This window comes from Phoxinus phoxinus (assembly GCF_949152265.1).
Source record: "Phoxinus phoxinus genome assembly, chromosome: 2".
In the NCBI taxonomy this organism is placed as follows: Eukaryota; Metazoa; Chordata; class Actinopteri; order Cypriniformes; family Leuciscidae; genus Phoxinus; species Phoxinus phoxinus.
Window position 1 is genome coordinate 22,924,561 of NC_136877.1, and position 16,052 is coordinate 22,940,612.

A 16,052-nucleotide genomic window follows, 5' to 3' on the forward strand; every position below is an offset into this window, starting at 1 on the left:
AAGACATTTTGTATACAAAACTATTGTATATGTCAATATGAAAGTAATATGAAAGTAATCATTTTTATATTGCTGCCTTTATGTATGTATTCTCATAATTAGATCTATGTGGGCTTTGTGTTTGCCTTTCAAGTTGCTTCACACAGCTAATTAGAATTTCATGTAATAACAGAAAAAATGTGCCTATTATTTATTTTTATATTATTTTATTGATCACTACTAAAATCACCTCTTCTCAATACTTAATATAAAATATGTAACCTGAATAAGAGATTAAAATATATACCTTATTTATAAAAACAAACAAAAAATCACAGTTTTCACACTGAAGGCCATGTGGAAAAGACTTTGATGCTGTATTCTTGTCTGATGGTGTTGATTCATATTCAGCAAGTATTAAGGAATAATGAAAATGAAAGCAGCAGGATGTTGCACCAAAAGGTTAATTCCTCTGAACATGTTAATCCAATTCATCCGGTATTAATTCTTGATACATAAACATTTTCTTGCACAGTTTTGTGATGTGTTTTACCTCAACCCAACTGCATAGTATTAGAGGAGAATCGGTTCTAGTCGTAAACTAAATGTAATACTACTGTTGTCATTGTATTAAGTCATGTTTGCTTTCATAATATTCCTAAATGAAATTCTAGCTAATACATACATTTTCCAAATGGAAGTCCTCAACTAGTGAACAGCAAATATCCTGGCTGAGGTTTTTTGTTGTTTGGAGATGCGTGGGGGTCAATGAGAGGTGTTTGTCTTCTTCGCTGGATATTTGTTGAGTAGGATTAGTTTCTCTCAAAAAAGACACGCTAAATCAAATAACCACATTAATTTGGTGATTATGTCACATATATCAGAATAAGAACACAACCCTGTCTAATATTTCAAAATGATATGACCTCACAAAATGACTCAATACAATAACATGATCCTGCTGCTAGTGTGGCTGTTAGAAAAAGGATCTTGGCAGCGCAGACTGGCCTCCCTCACTTTGCCTCATTAGATAAAGAGGCATGGAGCGGAGGCTGGTCATTTGCACGGCTCAGTCTAAGGGGAGGGTTGTCTAATCTTCTTCAGTACAAACATGACTCTGGAAGGTTGTGGAATGCCTCTGCTGTGGGGGCGGTGGAGGGTCAGACTGAGGCCAAGGCAGGTGGTATACATCAGCCGACGGATGACATCGCCTACCCCCACCATCCTCTAAACACTGGGAAATACTGCCAGCTGAGGAAGAGGAGACTAGGACATTGAGGGTATATATCTATACATTAGATTTGTTTGAAAAGGACAAGTTAAACAACACTTTTGATGAGTCCGAATTTAGCGCGCCCATGTCAGAAGCACTGCCCTTTCCATTTTACTGCATAAACATGTTATGTAAACACAAATGTGGCATTGGAGAGATCGTAATCTGAAAACATATTTTCAAAAGAGCCAAACTGAACTGCAGTCATTGCGAATGTAGTTTTCAACAAACCACTAACGTAAAAAATTAAATCAAATGAAATTCAAATAAAGGTAAAATATCCTACAATATGTTCTTAATAAAATAAACATTTTTTTTATTTTTTATGTTTTAATAGGATTAAAATTAATAATAATACAGAATAGCTGTTTTGTTTCCATTTACATTGCTTGACCAAAGCAATGGTTTGGTTTTATCTCATGAGTTCACTGGCTTCGAGTCTGCCAGAAACTAATCATCTAATAACATTCACTTACATACGCTGATTTTTTAAAAACTTTGAAGCACATTTATTTATTACAGATTGCTTGATGAGATAAGGCAAAACTCCAAGTAAAAATAAAGAAACAATTATTACAATTATTAAGATATAATAAGAGCATCACAGAGGCAGAATGAGGAGCTAAACATCAAGCACCGAGCATCAGACCAACTGCAAAAATGAGTGAAGTGACAGTTTTAAGTAAAATGGTTTAAAGCCCATAAATACAATCATTTGTATTGTGACATAATTGCTTATTACTTTTTTAATTTGATCTGGACCTTGATCTTTAAAAAAAAACTTTTGGTGTAAATAAGAAGTTATCAGCAAAAATGTACATTTTCCATTTCTCCTGACCACTAGGTGGTACTGTGCTGAAACTGTACCGGTATCCTCAGGTCATGGTTGTCATAACGCACACCAAGTTTAGTCTTCAAATTTGTTTGTGCGTAAATCAAAAATGGTTGGTAGAATTGACTTCAATTAAAAAAAAAAGTGAATTAAATTGATCTGATTACATTTTTGTGAAAATAGAAGAAATGGTCTAGGTCTAGGAGTTAAAAGTAGGTTTTTAACAAAAATCTAATTGGCAGACAGGAAGTGGCAAAATTGGTATCTATGGGTGCTTCTCATTTCTTACTTGTGCATCCTCGTTTCCTTTCCTCGCTTCCTTTCCTCGCGTCTCAGCTTCACCCCCTTTAGGATGCGAAGGAAGGCTGCAAGGGAAGAAAATGAGGACGGAGGAATCGAAGGAAAGTCGATAAAAAAAGTTATTTGTATATTGGCATATTCTTGATCACTCGTGTGACTTCAAAGTGTCATCAGCTGTGCTCAAAAGATATGCCCTTAGGTTGTTAAAGTTTGGTTATTTGAGAAATAAATAACTAATAAAGATAAAGCAAGATGCCCTGTTGATATGTGTGATATATGGTTTATTTAAACTGCAGAGTTAAAGCATAAATTAAAAATGTTGTGACAGAAGGGGAGGATAATTTATACATGCATCAGGTTTCTCAACAAGAAAAACTTCTGCATATGCATCCTCGCTCATAACTCCTCTGGAAGCTTCCACACTCCTCGTTCATCACCCCCCTTGTGGTACAATTAGAGAATTGAGATGTCCTTCAAGATGGCTGAATCGACTTTAATTCATCTTCGGGACACAAATGAAAATCTTTTTGAGGAAATCTGAGAGCTTTCTGTCCATGCGTTGACAGCTACACAACTACCACTTTGACACTTCAGAAAGTTAATAAAGAGATCATGAAACTAATCCATATAAATTGAGCAGTTTAGTCCAACTTTTCTGAAGAGAAACCATAGCTTTATATGATGAACAGATTAAATGGCTTTTATTTACATGTAAACATTCATCAAACTCACAGCAGTTGTGAAAGCATGTTCACTTGACGTGCGAGAGCCAATGAGGTTCATTCTCGTGTTACGCATCATGTTTGAACACAAGAACCAATGAGGTGCGGTTGAGCTTCTGATCGAATCAATGATCAATGAACTGATCAATGTTTATAATTGAATAAAAATCTAAATTCAATCTGTTCTTCATATAAAGTGATTGAGTCTCTTCAGAAAATTTCAAACAATTCATTTGGATTAGTTTTATGATCTCTTTAGGAACTTTTTGAACCATCAAAGTCATAGTTGTGTAGCTGTCTAGAGGGACAGAAAGCTCTCAGATTTCATAAAAAAATATCTTCATTTGTGTTCCAAAGATGAAAGACAGTTTTACGGGTTTGGAACGACATGAGGGTGAGTAATTAATGACACTATTTGGGTGCACTAACTCTTTATGACCAGTTTCCTTAGAATAGGTAAAATAAAAATTTCTAGCACAGCCCCAAACATTTTTGAGTAACGATACGCCAATGCGTTCGTAAAATATAGCAGTTTACAACAATATTCAAAATGGCCGATGCCTAAAATTAAATAGCTGATATGGGAACATTTTTGGCCAAACAATTCAGAAGTCAAAAATAGCCATTTTTCATATCTCCTGACCACTAGGTGGAACTGTGCAGGTTTCCTCAGGTCATGTCATAACACATACCAGGTTTGGTCTGAATATGCTAAAGCATTATGGAGATATAGCCTCACGTTGATTTTTACGTGCTCTTTGTTGAATTTGCTTACCAGTTATGTTTTTATGTCGGCATGGCCTGAAGATGATCTGGTTTAATTTTCGTGAAAATCGGAGCATTGTCTAAGAGTTCAAAAAAGTAGTTTTTTTGGGGGAAATTCTAAATGGCGGATCGTCTTGAGCCAAGGAATCAGATTAAAAACTAATTTTGTTTCTAGTCCTTATGGTTCAAAGAAGAAGAAGAAGACGACTAACAGATACAATAGGTGCTGACACTTCTTTGATACTTGGCCCTTAATAAACTATTATTGTTGTTGTTATTATTATTAACACATTGATTAATACTGCTTGACCTGAGCAAGCAGCTGTCCTCCTGGCGGCCTGTCAACCATTCGATGTCAATAGGCCTTTGTTCCTCATTCTTAATCCTACCACTCCACACACACTGTGTCCACTTCTCCGGGCATAACTGTGTCCCATATTATGTAAACAACAAAGGGTGAGTGAGGTTGTTTTTGAAAAACTTTTACCACTTGCAGTTTTCCTCTCTGCGGGTGAGTCAACACAGAGTTTTGTACAAGCACATACGTAGTTTGAGAGCTGTATACTGTAGGCAACGGAGCTATATGCACATTTCTGATCTTGTACTTGTATGGTTTCATTTAGGCTGCTTTATTTATCATTCCATATGGCCCAGTTATTTTTTAAAGGGACAGAAAGTGCACAGCATGGAGCGTCTGAATAATGCAAACCGTACCGTCCTCTTAAGTCCAGAGAGAGTGTTGTGCAGTTGTGGAAAGAACAGGAGCTGACAGGCTCATACAAGAGGGAGGGTCATTATGAAATATTCATCTTTCTTAGAGGCTGAGACAGACTTTAGTAGATGTGATGGACAGGTGCGTAGTGCCCCAGTCCCTTTCTGTATTTAAGTCTGGACTGTATTGCCTTTTCTATTGATTCCAAGTGATCGCCCTATGTGTGTACTTAAATATATTGCTTAAAATGAGATTGATTGATGTGAGTCAAGAGAACATTTTAAACTCAGTGGCATATACAATATTAAACCATGAAAGTTAGTCTTTCTCACAACATTTTTAGTTTTGAATACCAAATGATAATGGCCAAATCATATGTGACTATTTTCATTTTAAAAAGCTTTACCTTTGCTGCTGTTGAGAAGGTAAATCTTAACATATGCATACTGTAGGTGCTGGCCCACTTAAGCTCCATCATGAACGCCCCTTATCCAGCCCTTAACAGTCCCATGCATCACTGAATCACTCCCCTGACTTCTGTTTAATATTTGATGAGATCAGTTCCTCTTGACTGGTTTTTCTGTGTTTCTGTAGTTGCAGTCTGTGCTGTGTGAGAGGTTTATGAAGTTCTGCTTGCGCCACCAGAAAAGTGAGTCTCAAAACTGTTTTTGCTCGATGGTAAATCAAAAAAAAAAAAAAAAAACATCCCCTAAATGAAGTTTCAATACTTTATTGAAACAACAACTTTAGTTTGTGTACTCATGGTATAGACCTTGTAGCACAATGAAAACAAGGCTGTGAAGGATATGAGTAAATAGTGTTCAATGGATTGTACTGTAGTTTAACAACATGGCAATTGTTCAGCTGATGAAACGTCTTAAAAAAATAAATAAAAAATCAGTTTAGACAAAAGCTCCATTTTGAAAATACATTTACCATTTGTAAAGATTTTGTAAGTCTATCCATTACAGCCTCGTTTTCATCCGCGTTAAATTCACCATAAGGAAATACCACCCAATGAGGTCATACATATGAACTAACTATATATTTCATATATTAAAATATTATAAAAAATATTATCTGGTCAGAGTTTTGTTCTTGTGGGTTTTGTCTTGTAGACTTACATTTTCCCTAATATATTTAATTAATAATAAATGTAATTATTCATTTTATTAGTGTTCATTCTGTCTTGATTTGTCTGAACACACAGTAGTTCACATTTGTTTCTCTCAGTATGAGCTAAGCCCAATTATTTGAGACCGAGTACTCATTGGGAGTTTGTTGTAATTTGTCCAGTTTGGCAGCCAGTCTAGGCACAAGGAACAGGGCCAAATTTGGATGTTCCCATCCAGTTTCCAGTGTATTTACTATTTCAAGTCTTGGTTTTTACATTATACTCAAGAGACGGTCCTTTTTTTAACAAACAGCCATGTCGGACAACATAGACCTTGCATAGACCTTGTATTTCCTAAATGCATGGAATGTTTATGTAAGACAGCGTCAAAACTCTAGGGTATCAGATCTGAATTTGTCTCTCTGGGAATGTGTTGCCCTTTGTTTTAACAGCATAACCTTTCATGTGCATTTTCCAAATTTAAACAGGAAACATGGGATCCATGAAAATATGAGGGAGGACATAAAATAAATAGCCCTCGAATCCAGAATATATAGTAAAACTTTAGCCAACATATGAACAAAAGCAAAAACTTACCATTTTAAATGTATTCGGATGACATGTAGCAAACATTAGTTATCATTTGTGGGTATTTTCATAGAGTTGTTTGCTATTTTTATAAGAAAAGACAGATAGAGGAAATGACAGATTAACACAAGAGTTTTTGTCAGCTCTGTTTTGGCAGTTCAAGAGAATACAGATGCAAGAGAAAGCTAAAGGGCATACTAATATCCTTCGGTCACAAGGTCTCGTTGCTTTAAGAAGCAAAAGAGGCCATCAAGAAGTAAACAGGAAAGGACTGTATTGATGCAAGCAGCACTTACCATAATTCTGTTTGTGTTTGTTTTATTCAGTTCTGCATCAACAATTATTCCAGAGATTCTATGCCATTGGTTTTGTTTTTATAGTGGCAAAAATGTCCCTGACCATGAGGCGATGAACTGTGGTGACTTTGTGTTTGTGTGTCATAAGCCTTAAAATGAATGAGTAGGAAGGTGTCCTAAGACGGAGAACAGTTTGAATCCCAGTTGAGCATCAACAAGCTGATGTTCAATGAGGAGACACGGTGACCAACGTCAGTGTGGGAGTGAAGACTAGAGTATTACTGAATGCAGATCATGGAGAAACCCTCTTACAATTAATGCAGTCCTGCTGACTAAATTGAAGGAAAAAAAAAAGGAAAAAAAAAATACTTGTGGCCTATTGTTGATGCATCACTCAGTCTGCAATCACACACAACATGAATCAAAAGCTAAAAAAAAACTCTCAATAAACTCATCTGTGATGCACAACTAAAGTGAAAAAGCATTTCCAAAAGAAGTTTTTCTTTCTCCCTCAATAAGACTTGGAAGTCTCTTCTGAGCTGAAAGAAGGAGAGCTGGAGTAAATGGTGGATACGCAGTGAGGCACAGAGGACACAGGGAACACAAGCTAAGTGCTGTGGAGCTCTGTGACGCTGATGCGATGGGACGGGGCCAGTGAGGCGTGAGGAGGAGGAGTGTGGATTGAGGTGGCTTTTGGGACAATGGACCTGCTCTTCTCCAATAAAACATGAAGGCCTCATCACAGCATTCTGGCCCCACTGTACAGGCTTTGTGTTGGGGACTTCACCACTAACAAGCAGATGACACGAAACGGGATGTCGATTAACAATTTGCCGGGAATTCGTCGGGATATCTGTCTGTATTATCACCAATAAAGTACTTTGTTGAATAAAAAACTATTACTTTGAATGTCACTTTGCAGTGCAATGTGTTCGATGAAGGCCAGCACCCTTCTGACTGTGGCATGTCTGCACTCAGCCAATCTGTACACTTGTCATTCTTTAAGAGCCTGGCACTGATATGTCTATCAGTCTGTCTACTGTATAATCATCTTTGGCTCTGTGTACCTCTGTGCTCTGTTTGACTTATTTTTAAACCCCTGAGAACAAGACAAGAGGCATAGGTTACTATTAGAATGAGTGTTTATGGAAAAGCTGACATCAGGGTGGTCAACCTTTCATTTGATGTTGTTGGTAAATGTTTCTCATAAGAACTCCAAACTATTTATTAGTACATTAAAGCTTTGAACACATCCAGTTTTGAGCTTTTAAGCGAATTAAGCAGTTACTATAAGACAGGGCCTCAAACAAACTGCAAGTCTGTGTATAAACATCTGTAGGATTTATAAATAGTTCATAGTTCCCTTATGTACAATGGAATTAGAGAGGCCTGGCAAGAAAGAATTTGTCTATATTTAGACAGATTGTACAAAACAACACTAGGTCAATCAGAAGGGGGGGGGAAAGACATGTTTTCAACTCTCACCGCACCCCGCCGGCTTCACCAAGCTCCCGTACTTTGCTTGTGTGACTACACAATGTCAGGAAACGGGACACAAGACCAGTTTAAGGTGCAAACAGTCTAACAAAATTTATGAGCGTTACAGTACAGGCCCATTTCTAATAAACGGTTCACTGTGTCTCACAGCGTTTAAAGGGAAAAGTCAAGCAGCTTTTCTTTTAAACAGATGTTTCCATAATTAAGTGCACTCAAATGTCAGGGTTATTTTTAGAATAGCTCAGTTTTTCAACAAACAAATAGAGGATGTATAGGTTACACCCTGACCCAAATGCCCCCCATAAAGAAACTAGAAAGTTAGTTTTACAAAGTTTTTAATATCTCTTGGGTGAACGAATTAATATGCAATTTCTCTATTTTATTTATTTACTCTCCTCCCTCCGCCTGATGCAGTTGATATGAGATGTCTCCAATAATACAAGGAACGGCTCCAATTGGTCCGTACTTTCCCATGAAGGCGATGATTCACTAATGGAGGGGTTGGCTTATCCACCAGCTGCAACGCCGCTCTCGAGCCTGCCCATCTCACTTGATGACCTAATTGGCGAGCAGGTCAACTATGGAACAGGTTTTACCCACGAGCTCTGCTTTCTTTGAAATTTAACGTTTAAAAAGAGGTAAATGTGAGGTGGCACCGGCATTTCTTTTTTTCTCTTCCCCCCCACCACCACGCACTTCACTTCTTTTCACCGAGTCACCTTCGCGTCTTCAGTTCACCTGGCACTTTTGACACGACCTCGGTGTTCCCACACAAGTTCTGCTGAATCCCGCACGCATCGCCATCAGGATCCAGCAGTCGCACTTTAGGACGAGGAAAAAAAACCGAAACTTCTGCCTGTCCTTCTGGGTGTCTCAAGTTTACGCACAAGATGAGTGTCAAGTCTGACTCCGAGCCAAACAACAACGTCTCTATTGAAGAGGAGGTGAGAGTTCGGCGTGATTGAAGTGTTGTGAAAAGTAAATCTTGTTTTATGTCGAGGTAAATTTGTTTCAAACTTTTGAGGTGTTTTCGGGAGCCTCAGCGTCTCTCTGCGAATTTTTTGCTGTGAGGCTAAAGTAAGGAAACAATCACTCAAGATAATTAAATTACGGTGGTTTGAAGTTCTGTTCAAAATTAAAATACAATATTCCTGTAAATTAATTCAAATTCTCACATGGGTGAAGGAAACGACATTAACACGCGCTTCATAAAAAAAATGTCCATCAAGGATAAATCTAGTGATTTATTTTGCCTGTACACGGGCACAAATCACTGAATTGTTTGGAATCGGCTTCAGCGTCACTGAATGGTTGGTTATAATATTTTATAGTGGTTAATGCAGTAGCCTAGAATACGAAGTAATTTCGCGGTTTCTTCATAAATTAGGCCTACTTTTAAAATTGAACACAATTTGCAAACGCATAGCTAACTGAAGTATGTCAGTTTGTTACTGTTTATTTTCTTTTTATGCAAATTTAAATGGACAACGCTTATCTTGGCTGTTTTAGCCATTCATGAATGCCATCTGAGTGGCAGAATCATATAACGGATAACTTCAAAAATACTCCTTTGGTTTGTGGATCCCCTGCATACTGTACATTGGTTAATATAAAATAATTGTAAAACATTTTTTTTATTGTGGTTCCAGCAGCCAAGTCATCTCAATGGCAAAAAGTGTGTAAATATAAATATAAATATATATATATATATATATATATATATATATATACACACAGACACACACACACTTTATTAGCAACATTATTAGATAACTCTAACTCTTAGATACATTTTATGTACATTTTAAAATGCATAAATTGACAGTCACCTCTGATAACAGATACTCTAAATTGTAATGTAGACATGCACTTTCTGTAAAGCTGCTTTGAAACAATATGTAGGCCTATTGTGAAAAGCACTATACAAATAATTAATTGAATTACATAGTGTATATATACTTTTTTCACATTTATGATATATTATACATTATTACTTTTAATGACATGCATGATCATTAAAATGTAAAGGTGCCAGGTGAAGCACATAATTTGAAGGTATATGGGTTATTGAGCTGTGGTCTCTGGCAGAGGAATACTGTTGCGCTGTCGGGGTTGTTGCTGTGGGTCAAAGGAAGGAAGTGCTGTCACGCTGTGCGATGTTGTCCATTGTGGTTCCACTGTCTCCATTGTGGCTTTGAACCTCCTACCGAGTCAAAGCCAGTGGATGCACACTCGTTTATTTTTTATAGACATTTATGTGAATATGGTCATACAAAACTCATTTATCTTGTACTGTAAATTGCTGTGGTTTGAATGTCAAACTGCCAGGCTTTTAGTGAATTGTTTCATAGTTTTTCCATTATGCCACAACACAATTCCTGTCTTGTATTTGTGTTCAGCTGATTACAAACCATAAGTTTTTTTATTTATCTTTTCACGCTTAAATTAGGCATTTGATTTATTTCTTGTTTTACAGGTACGAACTCTATTTGTCAGTGGTCTGCCAACAGATATCAAACCTCGTGAGCTCTATCTGCTGTTTCGACCATTTAAGGTAAAAACTGATATTTTAAATAAAAATCTCATTGACTGTGTTTAGCCAAAACTCTTTTACCTCCCTTAGGTCTTGGCTCTTAATTAAATAATATATTTTATGCTCATACCCATGTCAAAGTAAGAATTTAAGATTCTCACTGAAACGATAAATTATCTAGAATGGAATTATCAAGTTTATAAATTGCTGCTAAACCGTATCCCGATTCTAACGCTTGGAGATGTTCAGCTCCAGTCGCTCAGGTTAGCAGTGCAGTAAAGTGCATCCTCTGTAAATGTCTCTATCTGACAGTGTTGGCCTCTCAAGGGGAGTGCAGCAGGAATTTCTTCCTTTTCAAGCATGTGACTACATTGCTGCTAATTGGATTTCTTTTTCCTTTTCAGGGTTATGAGGGTTCACTTATCAAGTTAACATCAAAGCAGGTGAGACACTGTTGGATATTACAGCTGAGCAGGTTTGCAGTATATTAAAAACATGTATGTTTGCACTTGTGCTGCAGTCATGGCTCTTCTTTTTTTTTTTTTGTCAACCAAAATTTAGGATTAGGACTTATTATGAAAACTATATTTATAATAAGGATAACATGTCCACATTTTTTAAATATATATATTTTTACATTATATAATTTAATATATTTTGTTTGTGTTTTGATAAGTGACTTTCTTTTGCCCATTAATTGTTCTTTCTCTTTTCCAGCCTGTTGGGTTTGTAACCTTTGATAGCCGTTCCGGCGCTGAAGCGGCAAAAAATGCATTAAACGTAAGAAACCAGCCATCTGTAAGCAATGGCTTGAATTATTGAAAATCTGTTGGATGAAGCCCACTTAGGTTCATATTTGATTTGGTGTGGATGTATTGTATAGCCTACATCAAGAACGTACCTTTTGTACTTGCAGTTTCTAGCACAAATGGCCTATAGCTTACCTCCCCTTCTCTCTTTATCTCGTAAAACATTAAATGAACTGGCGTGTTATTATTATTATTGGTGTCCCATATTAATTTTATACGTTTTTGTTCCAGCACATAACAAAAAAGTGCAAATGTTTATTTCAAGAACTCCAAGTATTACTGGGCATCATGTTTTCCTCTTGTGTGTAGTCCACCTGTTTAGGTAACCACTAGCTTTGCTGTTCAGTCACTTGTAGAATCGTTCACCTGCATGTGGGCACCAGCTTAAGACACACTGCACATTTTTACCAGGGTCTGGCAGGCACAACCCATCCCCATTACTCTATCCCCTCCCCCCCTTGTGTCTCCAGGGGGTTCGATTTGACCCTGAAAACCCGCAGACCCTCCGGTTAGAGTTTGCTAAGGCCAACACGAAGATGGCAAAGAGTAAGCTGATGGGCACTCCGAATCCCACAAATATCCACCCAGCTCTAGGAGCGCACTTCATAGCACGGGACCCATGTAAGTTTACGGCCCACGTGGTAGTTCACACACTGCAGAGACAAACAGGCACACACTCTGTAGCTACGCATCTAGAGTAGATCTTAGGAAAACACAAGAAGAAACTAATCCACCTCCACATGCATGTGTCATTAGCAAAAGGTTCTCCAATTTCTCTTACACGCGTTAAGCATTAGCACTTCACGTCTCATTCAACCTCTCTTCTGTTCCAAGTCACAGAAATTACCAGAGATCACACAGGTACCAATACTCAGTTCCTGCCTCTGCTGTTTGCACATTTTAAAGTCTGTTGGAACTCCAACAATTTGTCAAACACTATCTGTAGTGATTTTAGTCTGACATGCTGAGCTGGCCCTGAGTCTGAAGTGATGGTTTGCTATACCTCCTCAGATGACTTGACAGGGGCAACGTTGATCCCAGCGTCTCCAGAGGGCTGGTCTCCTTACCCTCTCTATACCCAGGAGCTCAGCCCCGGCATGCCCCACACGGCTTTCACCTACCCAGCAGCCGCCGCTGCCGCAGCAGCCGCACTTCATGCTCAGGTGAGGCCATCTTTTATTCTTGCCTTTTTCTCTTACTCTAATTAAATGACTTTTCACTTGAAAAGGTAAAGTAAGGGATTACTCAATTGCTTCGGATGAAATTGCATTAAATACTGTGAAGACTAGAACAATTATATATAAAACAATAGTGAATTTTACATTAAAATGTGATGTATAATGTAAAAGTTTTGAGGAACTTATTCAACATTGCTTGTAGCCAATTAAATCCTGCTTGTCATCCTGTCAGAAGTGAAGATATATTTTTTTCAAAATAGAAACAAAGCAACAGAAGAAGTTGCTTTGACATTAGCTTTTCCATTAGTCACATTTAAAAATATTAAACATGATATTAGTTTTACACTACAGTAGGCTATATGTACTTTTGTTTGGTGATCTCAATGCACATGAACATATTAGAAATGTGGATGACGGTTTGAGTGTACTTTCAGTGCACATGGATTTATTAGGGGAACCATTATTTGAAGAATTTGAACCATGGAAGTCTTTAAACATTGCTTATGGGTCCACCCATTTGGCACCCTCCTAAATATATAGGCCTAATTATTATTTTTAGACCAAGTTGAAGTGCCACATTAGGGGTTTAGCCTTATTTTATTTATTATATGTATATAATTAAAATTTTTACAAATACTGGTGTTGTATGCTTTGCTCAATTTACTACCGTTCATCTGATAATGTTGTATGGAGCTTAAAATTCACTGAATGTTAGCACAATTAATAGTGTGTGATTTGACTTTGCTCAATTCTAACATTTGTACCTATTCCAGATTAGTAAAGACTAATCTAAATGGCAAGAAAAGCAAATTGTATAAGGCTTATGGTCCTGTCACAAAAGGTGTTACAATGTGTCAACTGTGACTGCCTGGGTCTCATGCTAATGATTTGAGAAGATTCGGTCACATGCTTTCCTAAAAAGATGTTTTTAGTGAGGCCTTTAGATTAGTCCAAGGATAGATTTATCAGGTGAATATAGTAGTCACAACTGTTGGATGAAACTGTAATTGGTCATGAGTCACAAGACTCTTTGGTGTTAATCTCTAATTATTGGTACAATCCTTTTTTCTTTCTTTTTTTTTTTAGATGCGCTGGTATCCCTCTACATCAGACTCATCCCAGCCTGGATGGAAATCGAGGCAATTCTGCTAAAAATATAGTAAGGCCATTACCTCCCCCATGAAAAGTGATGATATAATAATGTTGTGGATGTGTTTTTTATTTGTATTTCATTTTTTTATATATAATAATAATGATGATCTTGTTAATTGCTGTTTTTTGTCTTTCTTTTTAGGTTTTTCTCTGCAAATGGCGCCTTCCAGCTTCTGTTTAAAATCAGTCCAGTTCAGTTGAACTTGTGGTTTTTGGATGTTAACTGTGGAATTAGGCCATGAAAATATGAAATTTGAGCTCGCATTGCTCATTGAGCTTATATTGAAGTCATATTGCCAACAGCACAATAAAAGAGGCATATTAGATGGTACAATAGACCTTAGTAGTTCTTAATGGATTAGCTTCTTGAACTTTTTTTCCCCCTTTATTTTGTATTGAAGAATTTAAGATGATGCTCTTTCATGTTCATTAATTGAGATTTGCTCTGGGTCCAAGTAAAATGAGACAATCAACTGACATTGCAGACACAAAGCATGTTAGTTTTGGCATGAAGTGTAGCTCTGTGCGTCATTCTAGTATGTCTTTTGCTGTCATGACCGGTGTAACCTTGTTTGTTTGATAGCTTGGTCATTGAAGTTGCTTATGTTATTTTCAAAACCTTGGCCAACTCATTTTGATGGGTGATGTCCAGTCCGATAGATGGTTTCCCCTGCTAGTTTCCACTGTAACGCATCACAGAGGGAATGATAGCTTTTCAAAATATGAGACTAACTCAATCTATTGTATATCTGGGGAAAAGAGTTTGTGCAATTGAAATAAGTAATCTGTATAAGTTATTGGTAACTCTTTCTTTGTATGTTTTGACGTTTGTTTTTGTATCAATGTCCATTTCTAGCAGTTTCAGAGATTAAGTTGTAATTTTCTTTGGTTTGACTGTGTCAGTGTGGCACAAACTAACATTATATGAACAGCAAATTTGGCTGCTAACATGAAAATGCTGTTTCAAGTTAATACTCTGAATATAAAGATATGCTGCAATGGTGCATGATTTTAATGTGGGTATAGTAATGGTTTATTCAGACATTAGAAGTGTATTTGTAAAAAAAAAAAAAAAGTTTGTAAAAATACTACTGTATGATGGTATTAAAATGGGAATGCATTAAAATGGCTTGTGTACTTTTGATGCTGAACTGCTCTATGGGTTTGTTCAGTTTTAGTAACGGATACATATTGTACTTGCATCAATAACATACATCCAGAATTAGCGGGGACACTTAATGAGTTTTCCTAAAAATTTAATTTATTCAAGTGTTTTTTTAATCTGCATGACCTTCCATGGAGCCCAAAGGTGGATTCTAAGGCATGGCAGAATGTCAAGGACTGAGAGCTTCTCACATTTGTTGTCTTTTGCATTCAGTAAAAATGAATGGTGTTTGAGACTACAATTTTACTCTATTTCATGGAAGAAATAGTCAAGCAGGTTTAAAATAATATTGGCCGGTTTCACAGACAGTTTGTACTAGTCCCAGACTTAAAGGCACATTTGAGCAGTCTTAAAGTAATTTGCACTGATATATCTTAAAATGCCAGTGCTATTGATTCGTTTTGAGATTCACACCAGTAATTCTTTCATAAGGCACATTTATAAAAGCCATTTAAATGTCCCAATTGGGGCCTATTCCAGGTTTAATCTAAGCCTTGTCTGTGAAAGCAGGGTCCTATGAAACATTTATTTTAAGGTTGATCTAAGCAGAAAACAAACAGATAATGTAAGATCAGTGCTGCCCTCTGGAGGAAAAATTACTCCGTAGTCTTTGTAATTGTTTTTAAAATACTGTACGCCCAGCAAGCTGCTATTGAACACTCAAGCAATGTGCCTGTTAAATACTTTTGTATTTATTGTATTATAAGTCTTGATTCCAAAATCTATAATTTGTTATCAATGAAGACCTAATTTATAAATTGTGCTCTCCATGGTCCTGATTTCTGCCAATAAAAGCATTTCACACGTTACATATTTCATATACTAAAACGTAATGTCACACACGTACTGTGCAATTTAGAACAATAATTGCAAAAAAGCCCTCAAATAATTTTTTAGATCTAAATATAATCTATCTCTCAGAAGGCCCTACAAGTCAGACGTTCTCTTTTGTATTTGTATACACATATTTCATATACTAAAAATTAATGCCACACACACACGCACTGTGCAATTTGAACAATAATTGCAAAAAAGTCCTCAAATTAATTTTTAGATCTAAATATATTATAATCTGTCTCTCAGAAGGCCCTGCAAGTCATGACGTTCTCTTTGTATTTGCATACTTGTTCTCACGTC

The 16,052-nt window shown here is 36.8% G+C and overlaps 1 protein-coding gene across 1 annotated transcript; it reads left to right on the top strand.

Annotated features, from left to right (window-relative positions):
* Positions 1-8,488: 8,488 nt before the first annotated feature.
* Positions 8,489-15,192, top strand: rbpms2b (RNA binding protein, mRNA processing factor 2b). The gene is made up of 8 exons (XM_079590303.1): positions 8,489-9,022; positions 10,555-10,632; positions 11,016-11,054; positions 11,329-11,391; positions 11,891-12,041; positions 12,432-12,583; positions 13,685-13,757; positions 13,893-15,192. Exons 1-7 carry the CDS (start codon positions 8,969-8,971, stop codon positions 13,748-13,750), a joined length of 603 nt encoding a protein of 200 aa, XP_079446429.1. The 5' UTR covers positions 8,489-8,968; the 3' UTR covers positions 13,751-13,757; positions 13,893-15,192.
* Positions 15,193-16,052: the final 860 nt, after the last annotated feature.